The sequence below is a fragment of the Thermobia domestica genome, chromosome 15 (genome assembly GCF_964235325.1).
Source record: "Thermobia domestica chromosome 15, izTheDome1.hap1.1, whole genome shotgun sequence".
Taxonomy (NCBI): Eukaryota; Metazoa; Arthropoda; class Insecta; order Zygentoma; family Lepismatidae; genus Thermobia; species Thermobia domestica.
In genome coordinates this window covers 30,080,615-30,100,286 of record NC_137468.1, presented here as the reverse complement: position 1 = coordinate 30,100,286, position 19,672 = coordinate 30,080,615, and the positions used below count along the sequence as shown (strand labels likewise).

General features: G+C 35.4%; 1 protein-coding gene and 1 long non-coding RNA gene across 2 annotated transcripts in view; one reads left to right on the top strand and one right to left on the bottom strand.

Annotated features, from left to right (window-relative positions):
• Positions 1 to 19,672, bottom strand: part of LOC145672154 (uncharacterized) — a 137,540-nt gene that overhangs the window by 5,035 nt on the left and 112,833 nt on the right. The gene's annotated exons all lie outside the window — the stretch shown is intronic.
• LOC145672153 (leucine-rich repeat flightless-interacting protein 2) overlaps positions 8,222 to 19,672 on the top strand; it is a 186,557-nt gene continuing 175,106 nt past the window's right edge. Inside the window, exons 1-2 of the mRNA XM_081741490.1 lie at positions 8,222 to 8,463; positions 16,269 to 16,412. Coding sequence (XP_081597616.1) covers positions 16,320 to 16,412 — 93 coding nt within the window. The 5' untranslated portion in view covers positions 8,222 to 8,463; positions 16,269 to 16,319. The remainder of the gene's footprint in view (positions 8,464 to 16,268; positions 16,413 to 19,672) is intronic.

The following is a 19,672-nucleotide window of genomic DNA, read 5'->3' as shown; positions in this document are numbered from 1 at the left end:
ATGTCCGGGGAGTATGGTGAATGCATTAGTGTTTTCCATCCAAAGCGGTGTCCCGGGTCATCCTAGGCACGTGGGGCTTAGCGTTGTCCTGTAACAGGAGGACCCCTTTGTGATTCAGAAGTGCTGGCTTCAGAGTTATGAGTTTTTCTTAAACACGGTTCAACTGCTGACAGTACACAGTTGCATTAATGCTCTAACCAGCTGGTAGCAGGCAGTACCCGATGCACGATGCCGCGAGCAGTCCACCAAACACACATTAGAATCTTATTCTGGTGCAGTGCTGGTTTCGGCTGTTTTGGAACCGGTTCATGGGATGCTAACCAATGATGACGGCGCCGTTGAGCTTCGTACAGGACCCACTTCTCATCACATGTCAAAACACTGTCCAGAAATGGCTCCTTCCTTAGACAAGACAGCAAAGAAACACAGATGTCTGCTCGCGTATTCTTGCCCGGAGTCAAACCATGTGGGACCCATCGACTCAACTTGTAGTGCTTCCCAAGTTGGTGGGGTGCTGCCGAATGGTTTCTCCACTCATATTGAATTGTAGTCCCTGTTCCTCACATATATGGGCACTGTTCACCTCAATTACTGCCTGAAATTTTCATTTTGTACATGTGTTTGTCTTCCGGCACGTGGTGCGTCTTTTTAGTGTTTCTTAAACTTGTTAAACCACCACTGCAGTGTCCGCGTAGTCACGACACATTTACCAAAGGCCTGGCATATCTTCTACCCTGCTACAGCGGCGTTTGACCACAATTTGAACTCGTACAGCATTTACGCCCTTATGACGCTCTTTGGAGGTCCCATGTTCACTCTGTCCTTACGCAAGTTCCGGGCGTGGCAACTGAACTGCCACAAACAGGTAGTATATTGGATATACCCACACCAACAACTGACCTTTGCTTTATATTCATTCGCATTCAACTCACGGTGTGAGGGCCAATATAACACAGACCTCCACAAAAAGCGACAGAACTTTCTTGGCTACCTTTATAAAATTATAGCTACCTGTATAAATGTATAAAATTGTATACGTATAAATTTGTACGTATTTAACAGAATTTAACAATAAAGCAAGCAAAATATGCCATAGTTTTACCGTACAGCTACACCAAATTGTAATATTTTCTTTGGTGTACCCAAATCAAGTACTTTAATAGGTAGTCCGTACTTATATATATATATATATAGTGGCGGATCCAAGGGGAGGGCTATAGGGGCCCCCTTGACGCTCAGGTATACACTGGATAAAATGGGCTTCAATCCTGCTTTACACTGGATAAAACGGTAAAATATGTTCTAGCACAGCACTAAAATATACACGCAACATTTTTCATTACATATATTTCACGGTTGGTTTCATAGTGTGGGACGTTACACTCTAAAAAGAAGAAAGGCCGCGGTGGCTCACTTCCTTTTCCGGGTCCCAGAGATTCTCCCCTAGAGGTTAGGGGCCGCGGTGGTCAGCGGTAAAAAGCTCACCTCTTTTGCATAGGGTCCTTTGGTTCGATCCCAGATCGCGCCAAGTGAATTTTGTGGTGGACAAACGCCGTGTGCGTGGATTTTCTTGGTGTTCTCCAGTTTCCTCCCACTTTCTTCATTACACCCTTTCCTTCATTTCACATCGTGACCATCTCCTTGAGCCTAGCCGGCATAAAAGTGGGGCGTAAAGATTTCATTTCATTTCTAAAAAGAAGAAGAATCTTTATACTAATCATTACTAGTTCAAACACGTTATAATTTTAAAATGATTGAATGTCTAGTGATTTTATGTAATTTTATTGAAAAAATCTTTGAAAAGTAGTACTGTTAAAAGTCTTCAATTGGTTGGTTAAAGTTTAGTGTCTCATTTTAGCACCGAGGGTGTATGAGACGTAAATCTATAGTTTAAGGTGGAATCTGAATCCAGAGGTCAGATTTTTTTTAATGCTATCCCACTGAAAATCGAATCCGGGACCTCGTACATCAAAGGCGCAAACGCTAATAAGATTGTTCGAATAACTATTCAAATATTCGTTGTTCAAATAGTTTTATTTAATTTTATTACTATTATTCGAGTACTACTTATGCGAAGAATTGTTCGAGGAGTTCAGTGGTAGAAACTCACTTTTGATGCTATGGGTTCCTGGTTTGATGCTAGACCACGTGAGTTTGAGATGGACAACATCATGTCCGCAGATTTTCTCGTTTCCTTTCGCTTTTTTAATTCCTCCAATTCTTTCGTAATCATTTAATTTCAAGAAATCATTCACCTCGTTACGCCTAACGGATGCAACCAGGGGGCGTTAAATTAAAAATTTAGACCACTGTTCACACATTCAAATATTGTTCGGAGTTTATAGAATTATTGGAGCAATAATTTTGCTTGAAGATTCAAATGACGAATATTAGAATAGGTTTTTCTTCGAATTTGGAATTATAGAACTCAGTGTTTCTTCCAGACATGTTTTTTGGGGGGCACTGCTCCCCCTCGGAGCTCAGAGAATTCCCCCCGGAAGAGACCAAAATAATACGTCTATAATATAGTAATAAATAGAATAGTATCAGCAGTGCCCTCCAGAATACCATGTGTGCCCCTTCCCCCGGAACATTTTTTCTGAAAGAACTACTGATAGTACTTTCATAAATGTCGATCTACTCAGATTGATTAAACTTTCCCGTCTCTGCTAACAAGGCAGTCTTACTCTCTTTCTAGTGATCCTCAAATTTCTTTTCTTTTTTTTTTAAATATTATTATTTCATAAAAGGTTTATCTTTATAATATTTATAACTTTACTGATAATATTATATCAACTTATTTGGAGTTTAATGTTCCGTTTCAGTACTGATAATAAAACACTGTGAAAATGGTTTTAAATGTGCAGATAGAGAATGAAAAAATAAAATAAGTTGAAATAATATTTGCTTTCTTTTTTTTTTAAATAACAGATCATACTAAAAAGTAAAAAATAATTCTAGTTTCAAGAATACTATTCCATATATATGACTTTAAAAAAATAAAAAAAACATGCGGAGCACTCTCTTATACAATCACTTGCTTTAAATGAGGATTGAAGAATTAGTAAATTGACTGCATTTGAGAGCGAATCCCATGCTTTTCTTTATTGTCATGCATAAGTAGAATTTCGTAAGGTTATATTTATTCACGTCTAAAAAGAAAAACATGGGGAACGCTCTCATATACAATCACTTGATTTATATGAGAACTGAAAAATTAATAAATTGACTGTATTTGAGAGCGAATCCCATGCTTTTCTTTTAGTCATGCACTAATAGTAAATTTATATATATATATATATATATATATATATATATATATATATATATATATATATATATATATATATATATATATATATATATATATAATTTTCTTGAAAACAAAATTACTTTTTACTTTGTAATACTATTTGTTTTTTGTTTGATAATCTTTTTAAAAGAAGCATGTGTTTAGGACTTTTTAAATTTTTAATTAAGTGTTTTTTTTATTTTATTAAATATGTTATGTAAAATAGTGAAAATCTAAATTTTTGTCCGAAATTGTAAATGTTAACCCCTATGTATTACATATCTTTGTCTACTTAAACGTAAAGCTGGCTGCATACAAAAAGGGTGATATTGATCTTTAAAACCAAAGTAGAGATTTGATTTGAAAAAATATATAACTATATAGAAATGTATAAAAATTGCAGTGGAATATTGTATTGACACCCAACTTGTGTTGCTGCGCAAAATGTCATCATTGTATAACGTAGGAAAATAATTTAAGATGCCAAGGTCTGCGAATACGGTTGAACCACTGAAAGTTGAAGAAAGCATATAAATAAATCCTGGGTGGAAAGGAAAACCGATGAGGATGTTTTAGGCCAAAGATTCTCACAAGAGATGATTATGACGCAGATTATGTCGTGGAAATTTTATAAGAGGCGAAAAATTAAGATTTGAACCAGTTAGTAACTTAAAACTTATACAAAAGTCGTATCATTTATACAAGATCAATATGGCTGTCTCGTCTCAAAAATATGTCGTGAATTTTGTTTCGTCTCGGAAAAGTATCTGCTTCTATTGAAAAAGCTCTGACTCGTCTCGTCTTGTCTGGTGCGCAAACCTTAATTACAACATTTTTAATTAACGCAGTACCATGAGAGAGGGGAAATTAGAAATCAGAACCATTTAGAAAGTTTTAAAGTAGATGCTGCATGGGAATATATTGCAGACCTTAGAAGTGGAGTAGAGAGATAGGCAATCCCAGTGCTAATCATTAATAGCGAAGGGAAGAAAAATATTGGAGATTAAAACGAAACTGTGTTCGAAGTGGAAAAAATCAGAGGTAGGTAGGTTTTATTATGATTTTGACACTACATACCGGCTATCTAAATGTTGATATACAGTGAGGGAATGTTGCCTAAAAGTTTTTTTTTTTTTTTACATAAACTGAAGACCATTGGAGAGCTTCACTGTAGTTAGAGGGGCATGGAAAAACTTTGATCCCCCATCAATTCATGGAAAAATAAAATATTCCCTTACGTGGTATTAGAGAGAATTATACCCGAAAATACTCAAAAACCAAGTTTTATATTAATTTCCTGTGGGAAAACTCTCGGACGCCAACTCGACTGAAGGGTATTCCAAACGCCTGGAAGGACCGACCCTCCTCCCACAGCAAACAACTCATAAATCCGCCCATGCTCAAAACACGACATTTATATACATTAAAGCAAGACGACACACACACACTTATATAAGAAAAAATCAATATAGCACATAAAATATAAACTAGAAGAATTTCCTTGAAGACGCCTCATTAAAAAAAAAAAAAAAAAAAAAGTAGGAAAATGACAACAAAAATGTCTGGGTTGTCAACTTAGAAATTATTTCTACATAAAAAAAATCCTTTTTACATACAAAACTATTCGTCAATTACTGTGTATAAAAACGAATTTATTAAAGGTAATTATCATCTACTCTCCAGTGACGGTATGTCTTGCTCACTGAAAAACCAGAGACGGTATGGCATACCACCGCATACCGTCTCACTTCGACCACTGCTGCATGGGAATATATTGCAGAAGAACTTAGAAGTGGAGTGGAGTGGAGTGGAGAGATAGGCAATCCCAGTGTTAATCATTAATAGTGAAGGTAAGAAAAATATTGGAGATTAAAACGAAACTAGGGCCTAAATTGAAAGAATTGTATCCTGAGGGACATGGTTAGTGGTAAAAACAAGCACATAGCTAAGGGTGACCTGTGACTATTGAGATCCCTGCGAACAACTAAACCCATGAAATTTTCAGTTCTTTGTTTAGATAAATGCATGTTCAAAAAATGAACAGTTTAGAACATGAGGTGAAGTCTAATTAGCTCTCCTTAAAATGATCTCAACCCCCTGTCTTTGTATTCTGGTTACGAACCTGGATAGAATAAAAAGATGGAGAAGGAAGGAAACAACTAAACTGATGAACAGAATAGAAAGTAGATGACTTCGGCTATGCTTAAGTTGCGGCGTGTGACCTTCCTTCCAATCATGAGAAAATGATGATGATTAATATGGACGCTACATTAGATATAATGATATAAACCTAGAGCTTAATATGGTATCAGAACTACTACTCTCAGCGGGAATCGGACACGGAGCTCCTGTACAAATGGCAAAGAAGTTAACCACTAAGCACAAGAAATTTAGATGGCAATTTGTATCATTATGTACAGTTTAGCGTTTACTCACAGCGTTAAATATATAAATAATACTCCCGTACAGGGGCGTAAATAAGAGCCCCGCAGACCCCAGATTGTGGGGGATCTCAAGCCATCAGAGGCCCCCAAATCGTGAAGTTGGACGTTTAGAAGAGGCCCCACTCCACGCTGTCTGCAGGGAGACCCCCAAACCTTTAGTTACGCCACTGCTCCCGTAAGTTTGTTTCTATAAACTTTAAAAAAGAAAATCGCTGATGCTGGAAGCGAGAGAGAGAGAGAGAAAAAAAATCTCAGTGAAGCGTGTAGTGTGGCCTGACATGCTTTTACACTCCCAGATTTTTTGTAAGACCTTTGTATCTATGACTCAAAGCTCCTTTCCGACCCACACAAAGGATAGAATCATGACTCATAATAATAGAGACTTAATGTTGTGTAAGATTCTTGTCTTCTTTTTTTTATTAATGTTTATGTGTGTGTGTGTGTGTGTGTGTGTTGCCATTAAGATATGAAAGGTAGCTCAAGCAAAGCTCGCAACGCTGAGAAATGGGCAAATAAATGCTGTAGAACTGATGATATTATTAAACACATTAAAATTTTCTAAGATGTTAACTTTGGTTAATAGAATGCATTCACAAAACATATTTTCTGCTTTTTTTTTTTTTTAATTTCAATCTGGTATAAACACTGATCTAACAATTCGCAATAGGTCATTGAAGTTAAGCAGTGCTGCCAACACTTGGATGGATTGAATAAAAACAAATTATGTTGGCAGTGCGGGCAGCGACTTGAGAGAATGACAGACTGGTCGATTCAAACCCATCAAAGGTTCCTTCCATGGATTTTCAACTAGTTTTTAGGCTATTATTGGTGACTCAGTGAAAGAGCGCTTACCTCTGGTCCGGTCACTGACCGCATGAGTTTTCGATGGGTCCGTGGGTTTTCTCTATGTTCTCCCACATTCTCATTCCATTAATTACTTCATAATTATCCACTTTGATTATGCACCTCCTTTAATGTAAAGAACATAGGTAAGAACGTAAATAAGCCATTTCATTTTATTTCTCTTCGAAGAATACTCTAGATTATTTAAATTATGATTAGATTATTACAATTTTAACAACACTATTTAGCACGTATTTCCAGTTTCCCCCTTTATTTTCGGGGTAAACAATAACCTCTCATAAAGCTTAAGGCGGATTTTTATGCAAGTGTCCATTGCGTTCTTTGCTTGCGTTTTGGCTGAATAGCCAATTGAGAAAGTTGTTCAAGTATGGTTCTACGTGTAACACAACTTTCTGTTGGCTACACATAGAAATCGCAAGCAACGAACACAATGGACGCTTGCATGAAAATCCGCCCTAAGGGGATCTTGTCTAATTGTCTTTCAAAATTGAGAACAACAGTAGCGTAATTTCAGATTTTGCCAGGAAGATTTCCACCGACATAGGACTTCACTTTTTTTTTTTTTAAAAAAAAATAGTATTTTAGTGTACAATTCGTTAAAAAAAACATGTGCTCCTTAAACTCAGGGGGGAAATCGCCCCCATGCCCTTCCTAGATGGTATTTTTAGATAAAATTCAATATGAGTAATTAAGGTAGTAGTACAATTCTCAATATATTAAATCATGCTTTTCTGAAACCTCAAATAATCCAAAATTTATATAAATAGAAAACTACTATAGAACATTTTAACACAATGTTAAGCCTATTGTCCTTACTAATAAGGAAAAAAATAACAAGAGCTCTTATTTGATCTGCTCTAGAATACTAATTTTCACTCTCTCAAGTCCTAGAATCGTATCTAAGCTTTAACTTTACTTCATATAGGTACTCTGCAGGGCAGGTCATGTGGACACTGAATTTGATCTATAGTTTCTTGAGAGTGATTTCTGGATCTATTTAAATTTCTAGGACATTGTCACCATGACAACCAAAAGACGTCATCAAACATAAACCATTCATTTTGTCGGACGTGGGTTGAGAACTACACAACTACTATCCAAAGTGAGCGGCAGCTGACTGTGGCTTATGAACGGATGAGGTCATCAACAAAAAGTTGATATATGAAACCAGCGACTATAGAAATAATTTTTATTTCATTTATGGGAATTATTTGATATGTATTCTACTTATGTGAACGATTTTTATAACTTCTATTCTGAATGGTGTTTGCAACTTTCTAAACCCAATGAAATGAATCGAACCAATAACAAATTAATGTCCGCATACTGTCACGATGTTAAAGGTCAATGCTCCGCTCTTTACCAGCTGTAGGTTCCGGGGTCAAGCAACATCATCAAAACTAACCACACCCCGAAAAATTAAGACACTATGCATAGTAGAAACATTAAATTAAAGATATTCACTGCTTTCGTTGTTGTATCAGATCTTTAGCATCTCTATAACGCGTAAAACTCTTTCATCAAAAACCTTCTGCTTGATGTCACGGACAGTAAAAAAGATACATTGGAGGGAGAGAGATGCTGAGAGATGGCGCTACGTGATGCTCAGTTGTTCACAGATCACAGCTCATGGGTAATCGTGTGCATCCGGGAAATCGGTGTTCGGAAAGATGGAAGATGTGTCAAACCACATGTGTTATGTTATATAGGTGTAGCATGATCAAAACGTAAAGAAAAGTAGTTTAATTTACATTGTGCAAATGATAGAAGAAGAATACCCCTTTGATGAAGTTGTCCGGTCGAAAGAAATCTTTTATTTCACACCTACGCAGTGTTGGAGATGAAGTCTGCTCACGCTATCAGGTAACCTGTGAATCGTAGTGTTCATTGACAGCAAGGTCGCTTGGTGATTGATTATTTATAGCAATTGATTATTTTTACACCAGACTGGTCATTTGATATTGTACAAAAACAGTAATGAAAATTAAAGAGCGTAAAATTGATGAAATGATGCAGCTATGCAAGGAACACACCTAAATTATTTGTGCACAGCGCTTGAAATCGATTTTTATTGTGAATAAACGGATGATTAAAAAGATACACTTGTATGAATCAGTGGTGATTGTGGTACTTCATGTGATCAAAAATAATGAAAATAGCTGTAGCTTAATATTTGTGTTGCAAGTAGTAATTTGAATGTAGAGGCGGGACAAGAAAAGGGATTGTGGTTAGGATTTGTTGTGAATAATGGATTGCGCTGTTGTTTATATGGGATTTTTTTTTTTTTTTTTTAAATTTGGGTATTTTGTGAAAGCGTCCATGTCAGTGTGCCTATGACCATTGCAAAGTTATGGTTTTACAGTTGGTCTTATAACATTACTTACTATAAGGTAAATTTTAAATAAAAATACGTATATTTACAGCATTGTATCAAGTGCAAGGTTAATTTGTTGGTGCGTTCTATTTGCAGTGGCGAGTTCTAGTGAACAGTCTCAATGACTACGTATAAAAAGTGGACTTATTATGCTTAATTGTTTATATAAATTCGTAATGTGTTACAGACAAGAAAAAAAAAAGCTTTTGGGAAGTATTAAAACGGGGCCGCTACTTATTTCATAAGTGTTACGTCATACTTAGGATAATGAATGTAATGTAATATAAAATGAAAATATAAATAAAATACAGTATAGGGCTTTTAACAAGGAGAGTGTTTAACACCCATGCGTAATCGTAAGTTCGATCTTCAGCGGAGGCCTGCTGTCATTAGTATGAATATTCTTTTCCTACGGTGGAAACTGTTGGTTCTTCCAGAGACGGAATTCTGTTCGTGCGAGTTTGAACGAACTATCTTAGCTTGTTGGAGTCTTTCGTATCTTCTCGTCAGATCTCACAATTTGCAGACCGGAAGCTAGCATCTCTCGGTCCCACCATGATCTTAAAATTATATTTAAAAATGTACTTTTCTAACCTAGATACAGGATTTTTTAAAAATCAATTTAAATGTCCTTTTTCGAGAAATTCGAGTTTAATTTTTGAAAAGAAATGAGAATGTGGGGGAAAAGTGAGTATTCGGAGAAAATCCAATATTGTCTACCTTAAATTTAATTGGTTGAGATCGAACCAGGGGCCCTTCGTATCAAGGAACTCTGTAGCATTGGCCACTGTCCTGCCGAGTAACAAATTGTTACCTACGATAGAGGTATCAAGATATACATATTACACACTTGAACGTTGACTGAATTTGTTCCGTAGTTATATCATCGCAAAAAGTATAGAATAAATCCTTACCATTCGAACTAAAATGGTCTCATAATATTAATTAAAATTAAGTATTTACTCAAGCATCCAAGTTATAAACATGTACTGCAAACGTTTTAGCAACAGATAGTCGCCAGCAGTAGGTTATTTTATTTATTTATTATAAGCTGCTTTGCTCCAACAGCTACAATTTTGTTGAATAATTTTTGCTGTAGAAATACTGGTACTAGGGTCATTCCATATGAAATAACCAAATTTGAAACTGAAATGAGTCTCATATGTTTTAAATTTTCTTCAAATTTTATACATGTGTTGTGGTACTCAAACATAACACAACTGTAAAATTTTACAATTCTATCTCAAAGGGGACTGCTGTAGGAGCTATTCGAAATTTGGGGGTTTTGTGCAAAAAACACCTAAGTCCGCCTTCGACTTAAAGGGCAAGGTTCTAGAACACATGTCCCTCTTCCCATTTAGCTGTAATAAAGACAAAAGACAACGTGCCCTGCGGGGCTCTAACCCACCTTCACTTGCTGACGCTCGCTCGGCAATACTCTGTAAATTAAAATTTAAACTTTGGTACAGAAAGGAACCAACCTTGCTACTAACCTATATGGGGGGACCTGTGTCCTGGAACCTTCCCGACTTAAAGTACTGAAACCGCTAGATCTCTGGAGATATTGAAGCTGTTTGAAAATGGTTTTCACTAAAACAATCCTAGAGTTTGTAGCATTTAAAACGTTGTGTCAATGAACTTCTCAAGTGGGGTTAAGCATATAAATTTCGCCATCAGAGAGAGAAAAAGAAGGAAAAATAATGTCAAAATTTGGCAATTATTTCTGAAAAAGGCCCACCTAATATCAACCTCAAATTTTCAAAATAAGTAGCTCTAGTGTTCCTCTTTAACATATTAAAAAAAAATTAGGAGAATGTTTTTTTGATATGTTCAAGAAAAACATGACACAGTGTAAGTTGAGGGCGGATTTGGGCACTTTTTGCACAAAACCCCCTAATTTCCAATGACTGTTTCCAATTTTCCGTGTTGAAAATGTTGATAATTGTCAAAACTGAGCTGATTGAATAAACGAATTGTGCCAGAAATTTGAAACTTCAAGTACCATTGCTGAAGGGGCTCAGACTCTGTCGTTAGTTCCAAAATCTCGGACAACAATGAAAACAGTTGAAATATTTCAAACAACCAATTATCTCGTTCGTAAAGCTCAGAAGATCACAAAGGAGCATTGTATATTAGCCAAACCTGGTTCTAAAAAGGGACATAGTATTCCTGCAAACAACTTTAATTTAGTAACAGAATTTTACAACAGTGATGAAGTGCCCTGAAATGCTGGTTTCATTGTCAGTGGCAGTAAGCGTATGAATTTCACCATCAAAGAGAAAAAACGAAGAAAAAATAATGTCAAAATTTTTCAATTATTTCTGAAAAAGTGCTACCTAACATCAACCTCAAATTTTCAAAATAAGTAGCTCTGGTATTCCTGTTTATCATATAAAAAATAGGAGGGTGTCTTTTGATATGTTGATGAAAAAAAAAAATTCAAGTCTCATATTATTTAATTTTCTAGTAATACGACGGCTAAGTATGTTCCTTTATAATGGTTGATGATTCTTATGAGAGTAATAAAAAAAAAAAAAAAAAAAAAGAGACTTCCTTAAGTGTGATTTATAAAGTTATTTTAAAACAATATGTGCCTATTACGCAGCCTATATAGTGCTGTTTGATTTAACAAACGAAACACTGAACAATAATGAACTATCGTTATATAATACACAAATAACAATTACATGTTTGGTTGATTGTAAGCAATTTGAAATATTGACCCTAAGATCTCTTATAACCAATTTCAGAGATCTTCTCAGTAGCTTGAATTTCTTCTTCAGAAATGCTGTAATTTCTGCCAGTACCAATTGAAATACTGAGTACTCCAATATTAATGATGCAGTTTCCGTATGGAGTTCAGCATGTGTCTGGTGTTTTTGGCCAGAAAAAACATTTTCTTGGGTCCATGGGGATGAAGGAAATTCAGATTAGTCACGATGTTGCTGTGAATTCTCAACTAGTTTTGCAATCCACCATTTCTCTTCAGAAATGCACGCAATAAATTGCTCACATGAAAGATTAATGTCTTTCGATTCTGCTCAAGTATTTAGAGTGAATGTTGTCTTTGAAGAAGATACACGACTGATGTGTTCATGGTGACAGGCTTTCCAATGCTCCTATATTTTAACAAAACCTATATTTTTGTGACATTACTACTTCCACTTGTGAAAATAACATAAAGAAACAAGGTGTGGGTGATTGGAGGACCTTTTGATTTACAGTAGGGTGGTTGAATGGAGACTCTTCTGTGTTCCATTTCCTGCTTATTGTCTAACGATAATTACATCAAACTACATACAGTTAAATGGCAAAGGAGCATATTGAGGCACTGAAGAACTTGAAAGTGTAACTGATACATTTACTGTTGTATATATTTCCTGAGATGCACTAAGTTCTGTGTGCAATTGTGTATTTAGATACTTAACAAACCAATTCTTTGTATCATATGTTTTGGATTTTTTAAAATGAATTTTGTATTGATTTTTTTTTACAACTTATGTATATTATTTGGAAAAAAAATGATAAGATGTTGCAAGTAATGGAATTATTCACATCTTGGAGATGTATACTTACAAACACTGATTTTCTGGTGCAGATCCTTTCTACACTTTCCTTACGGTCGTTTCTTAGTACTGGTGAACTACGTACGTAAACCCTAAGAAACTCGTATAAAATTTTGCAACGAGATAATTACCACTTAGTTGTATTTAAAGTAAAATGTATGTTTATATAACAATCTGCAATTTCCATGTGATTTTTTTTTTTTTTTAATAATTTCGACCTATTGGATAGTTGAAATGTTCCTTTTTTCACAGCTTCACGGAACCTCTTATATTTTTTCGTCGTGATTTCCTATATTTTTTTCATTGGCATTGGAAAGCCTGTGATGATGAATTTTACGTGTCCCTTGCAACGTTACGGCTTTTTCAGTCTTCTTTGAAGCATTCCAACATATTCCAGCATAAAAAAGCGTTTGGTTATAGTTAGTTAAAGTTTGACATTGGTTACAATTTGGCAAAATTCGAAGAATCGGCATCAGTAACAATGTCGTCATCCAGTGGCCTCTGCAAACTAGCATGTCTCGCTAGACTTTTCAGCGTCTTACCCGTGCCATCGCAAACACTTTTGCCGTGGCTTGTGGCAAAATAGTTCCACTCACAAGTGAGTCACTCATGCAAACATAAGTTAACAAAGTTTTTTTTTTTAGTCTTTATATCGGGCTGTTGACCCATCTCCAAAGTAGATAACGTGTTTAATCTGAGGAAAAACATCGTTAACATACTTCAAAAGAATAACTTGGAAAGCATAGAATGTAACTGTATCGTGCTTTAACACAACATAATGAAACATTTGATAACAGAAGTTACAGGTTCCCGTAGGATGTTGGAAAAAAAAAATGTTGCACAGTCGCATAGAATATTGGTCCAGTGCTACTCTGAAACTTCATCTTGAATAATACAGGAGTAGTTTTCAGCAAAATCAACTATAATTAAGCATGATTTGTCATCCAAAGTGTCTTTTGTGTGTATTTAAAGTCTCTGGGATTTGGCTATGAAGTGATTCTGCGCTAATTTGTCTTTTTTTTTCCTACCAAATCTCAATGATGTCGTCTGTATTCTTAATCATTGTCTCCATTTGGGTCCTGTCAGTTTGAACCCATTGTTTGTACTTATATCTTCTGAGTGAGCCAGTTCTTTTAATGCACGAACGAGATACTCGGTTGTTTGAAATGTTTCAATAGTTTTCATAGTCGTCCATGCTTTTGGAACTAATGACAAAATTTGAGTCCCTTCAGCAGTGGTACTTGAAGTTTCAAATTTCTGGCACAATCCGTTTATTCTATTACCTCAGTTTCGACAATTATCAACATTTTCAACACGGAAAATTGGAAACAGTCATTGGAAATTTGGGAGTTTTGTGCAAAAAGTGCCCAAATCCGCCCTCAACTTACATTGTGTCATGTTTTTCTTGAACATATCAAAAAAACATTCTCCTAATTTTTTTATATGTTAAAGAGGAACACCAGAGCTACTTATTTTGAAAATTTGAGGTTGATGTTAGCTGGGCCTTTTTCAGAAATAATTGCCAAATTTTGACATTATTATTATTATTTATTTTTTTTATTTTATTTATTTATTTATTTTTTGATAGCGAAATTCATTTACTTAACACCACTTGAAAAGTGCATTGGTACAACGTTTTAAATGCTACAGATTCTAAGATTGTTTTAGTGAAAATCATTTTCAAATAGTTTCAATATATTCAGAGATCCAGCGGTACTGAAACTTTAAGTCGAAGGCGGACTTAGGTGTTATTTGCACAAAACCCCCAAATTTCGAATGGCTTCTACAGCAGTCCTCTTTGAGGTAGAGCTGTAAAATTTGACAGGTGTGCTATGTTTGGATACCACAACATTTGTACAAAATTTGAAGAAAATCTAAAACACATGAACCACCTTGATTTGTTGATTTCATATGGAATGGCCTACTAGTTAAAAAGAAATGGGTCTCCTTGCATTATAAAGTATGATGTCTTTCCAATAGTGCAAGGAGACCTAAGAGCAATTTTTTTTTTACCAGTATTTCTGAGATGTGGTATACTGTTTTCAATCCACAGATTGATAACACTAACCATATAACAGTGAATGAAGCTTTTTTCATAATTTCGTGTTCACTTTATGTACCTTCATCTCCTGGATTCGAAAATGACAATCAAAACATCCCGTTTTGCATAAATCACATAAATGTTTTATGATCTATTTGATAAGTAGGCTTTCATACGGCATATGCAAGATGTTAATGAAGCTTCACGTCCTAGTTTTTTACACTTGCTACTCTAGCAACAGATAAACGTCGATGCGTCTCAGGAAATAGTATAAAAGTGTTAATATGCTTCTGATTTCCTTAAATACAAAGATCATCAATAAACAGTGTGGTGAGGATGTCCTAGGTCAGCAACCTGGCATGTTCCATGTAAGAATGGAATAGTCAGGCTCGAGAAAAGCATTAAGGAACAAGAATATCAAGTATGAAGATATTGTAGAAAGAGATAAAAATCCTGCCACTTGTGCATATCAAACTCCGCATATTTAAACAATTTATCAAGGCATTACCGAAGTTCGGCAGTTGTTTCACATGTGTCTGTAATAGATCGTCAAGTTTTTGACATACAAAATTGAAAGAGGGCATTTTGTTTGGTCGGTCAAGATGGTCAGTAACTAATGGCAGATGATGACGTACAAAGAACAATGAATGACATACAACGAGAGGCTGGACAACTTCTGGGTAACAATCTTGACCCAGATTATGTCCACACAAGTTGATATACTAACAAAGTTCAAAATCTCATGATGCTCAATGAGTTTGGTACTATGTATTTTAAGTGAACCTCATCTTGGACTTGTATTCTGAAAATCTCGGTGTTGTAAGCGTGGAATAGATGGAATGTTTCTACCAGGATGTCAGGAACATTAAACAGTGACGTCACAGGAGGTTAGACATGGCATTCTCCACGAAGTCGTGTAAGAAAAACAGCGAGATTCTCAGCATTACAAGCAAGAGAACATAAGTAACAAGGTCCACTACAAACTGTAACATTCTTTTGTATCCATGCAAACTTAATTTGTGAGAACTAAACGCACACAATTTTGCACATTTGTCTTTATCCACGTGAATTGCATATTTATGCACGTTATTGTTTCAAATTTCTGTAAATAGAGCATGCCGATTGAGTGAAGATGTCGGGTGCTGGCGGAAAACTTACGCCATATTCGTATTAACCTTCAAACCAGATGTATCTGCAATATATTTTTTACTTTTCAGTTTGTTACCTAGTATAATTTGTTGACGTTTATTTACTTTGTGTATTATCACCACAAATGGGGATATATAAATTATAATGCAGGGAGACCCTACTGAGCATTTTTTTTAAATCAGTATTTCTAAAGTGGTAGTGTAAATGATTATTGTTTTCTGTGCATAGATTAATAATTCGTAACGTTTTATTATTTCAAGTATTATTATGCTATTAGTATTAGTAGCAGGAAGATATCACAGGTTGTAATGCAAGGAGATCCAAGAGCATTTTTTTTTTTTTTTTAACCAGCGTTACTACAGTGAAGAGAAATTATCAAAGAAAGAAAAAAGTAGTTTTTCGAGTAATAGTTTTAATTTATTTAAAATAAAAGAAAAAGGCTTGGTGAAGGCAATAATTCATCACTGAAACGTTTTAAATAAGCGTTTAGAACTTGAACCTTGTTTCATTAAGTAATCACATCCTTTTTCTCTTTCAGCCTGCCCTGTTGGTGAACATATTTAAGTGGAGTATTTATTCCACTTAAATAATGGATAGCTTGGGTGGTATTGGAAGTCGGCGGCGAGTTTTAACGAAACATTATTCTGCAGAGGATCAGGCTCTAGATCAAATTGCTCGTGAGGTAAGGTGCTTTATCTGAACAATAAATGCATTTTTTTCCGAGCTTACGTGTTTGCTGTACAATTTGACTGATGTGCTGTTTCTTTGTGGTGCGATTGCAGCTCTGCAAAACGCCTATAAATGGCTGAAGTCCAAATGGAGAATTTTTTATACTATTTTTATCCACATTATTTTAGGCAAACTATTAAAAAAAAAGACAAAGAAAGAAAAATAGTATTGTGTTCAGTTGGCCAGCTATTTAGTTGGACGTTTGTGTGATAGAAGACACCTAACCCTTGTGTATAACCGTGAAAGGATACCGTGGGGTCCCTTAGAGACCTCTATTAAGAATAAGCATTTATTGGTGTTTCGTACATAAATTTTATATACACAAATTTCAAAACAGCACTTTATTGCATTGCATCCAACTGAAGCTGTCACATTCGACATCACTGTTATCATCTTTTTGAGTAAGAAAGACAATGTCACAAACAATGTAGCGTAATGTAAGAAAACGCTTTGTCTTACTACATACCCAACTGTCTTTATTATGTCAATAATGAATAATTATCGGGAACAGTATATTATTAATTTATGCCATCTATTGAGCATTATGTAAACTAGTAATTTTGCTCGTTTGGTAAGAAGAAACAAAAACGAAAGAATTGTTTACTGACATGGGTATTACCTTGGAGTCCTTTTACGACCCCAGTGGTAAACAATCATTTTTTACATAACAGCAAGAAAATAGCAAACGTTGTTTTGTGTTCAGTATATTAAATATACACTTGGGAGAAAATGCAAGAACGAACTTTTAGATGCCCATTTATTTAACAGATATACTACATTAAATATCTATGGGGTCCCAAAAGGACCCCAATGTACTTCACAGTTTTTTTTTTTTTTTTTTTTTTGCAATGGCGGCACAGGAAGGAAGTCACTCCTGTAAAAATAACTTTTTATTGCTGTATACTAAGGGAAGAAAACTCACATAATACCGTAATTCTTGTATCCCTTCCTAATCCTTGCGTTCATGCGTCTCAGCATGTAGCGATAAAATTATGTAATTTTTACTGATGTCAGGCTTTCCAATGCTCCTATATTTCCTATTTTCCCTATATATTTGCGTCTGTTCCTATATACTCCTGTATTTCCTTTATTTTAACGAAACCTCTTATATTTTTGTGGCATAGCGACTTCCACTTGTGAAAATAACATAAGGAAATAAGGTGTGGGTGGTTGGAGGGCCTTTTGTCTCCACAGTAAAGTGGTTGAATGAAGACTCTTCTGTGTTTCATCCTTTCCTGCTTATTCTCTAAAGATAATTACACAAAATAATCTACAGTTAGCGCAGAAGGTATTCATACATCTTCAAAATGGAACAAAAAATAAACTAGTTTCGTCATATTCATTAAAAAGTTCTATGGAGTAGTGATTTTAAAGACTTACAAATAATTTATTTAGATGTATCAATACTTTTTGCATTAACTGTAGGCAAATAGCTAATTGACACATTAAAAGAGCTCATCTAAAGCGTTCTATTATTCAGTTCACCAAACTGTTTCAACGGTCAACTTCCTCCTCACCTTTTTCGATGAAGAGTGAAAAACTTAAAAAACAAGAGCAGAACACGTCACATTATTGAATTACGCCCAATTCATTAAAACTGAAAACTATAAAAATGAAATAACAGAAATTTGGAATTCTTCCATTGAAAATAAAACTATTCTATCAGGCCTTGTTTTCATATTGTAAAACTAAACACAACAACAAACTGAGCAAGGCTCTGTGATAAGAACCCATAACAGCTGTGTCTTTATCTGACTTCCACTCCTGGCTACTTGGGAATTGGTCATCTCTATATATACTTTTCGGAGATCGACTTTTAATTAGGCTCCGCCCGTTCAACACTTGTGTTTTTCCACTTTCACTTATTTAGCTGCACACTTGTCCAATTAAAAATACGACTTTTTGCTGAGTACATTCTTGTCCTTTAATTGTCCGTGTTTATGTTTCCTTATTCGTTTGTTCCCTTTCTTTCTTTTGTAACTAAATTCGTCTCCCACTCTTCATTTGTCCAAATCCTCCATTCCAGTTCATCATCTTTTCTCCTGCCAGTATAATTTTCCTGGGCTTCTTTTCATTTTCTCACCAAAGTCCTGTTCATTGCTTCTATAACCTCTGTTGCTTCCCACGCACAAATCCTATCCTGTTTTTTACGGGACAGGACGTTTGGGCGCCACCATTTGGGCGCGGACGTTTCGGCGCTGCCGTTTGGGCGCAAAGCCGTTTAGACGCCAGACGTTTGGGCGCGAGGTACAAAGTAAAAATCACAATTTACGACATATAAAGTATGCTAGGCACTGAAAACTAAGCGCGAATCAATGTATATACATTTCCTACATTTCTATCTTTATCTCACCTCATTTATCTTGAATATCTTATTTATTCATCTAAATTAAATAGTTTAATGCGTTTGTGGCATTTGTTGCCTAACCTCGTCATAGATTGATTTTTCGCTTGTTCACGATTCTTGTACTTCTGATCTAATGTTGATCTAATTTTTGTATCATATAAGAAAACTAGGAAATGAAGAAATCAGACGAAGTGTTAATAATTTTCTTAATGTTAATTAAAACATATTGATTTAATTTTTGTATTTTTTTAAAAAGTTGATAATTACATACTTATGAATATTAAAATTTGTTTTCTTTCGTATTACGTTTCCCAAACTCTTCTTTTCCTTAAGTCCAATAAAGAACTACCAATAAAAGATTTCCGCGCACTCGAGTTAAGGGAAGTGGCCCAGCGTAGCGTAGTTGCTAACGCTCTCGCCTTCGGTGCGAGCGGTCCCGGATTCGATTCCCGGTGGGGGCACTTGTCGAAAAAGTGTAACACGCTCTTTCAGGCCAGCCACCCTGAATGAGGTTTTCCTGGGTTTTCCTCATTCACACCAGCCAAATGCCGGGGTGGTACCTAATTTATAGGTCCAGGCCACTTCCTTCCTTCCCTTTCCCCGGATAGTGTGCTCCCTCAAACGTGACGAGCTAAATGGCCTTAGATGCCGAGAGCCCAGAAATCTAAAAATCCTAAATCCTAATCGAGCTGAGGGAAAGATATTTCGCATACAGGGTGTCTAAGACATTGAGTTTAGGAACTGCAGTATGTCGTACTTCTGGTATCACTTTTTTTTATTAACATTCTAATATAAAAATCAAAACTTAACACTTTTTTTTCATTCCATTGTAAGCATTTAATCTCCATTAAAGAAAGTGACGAAAA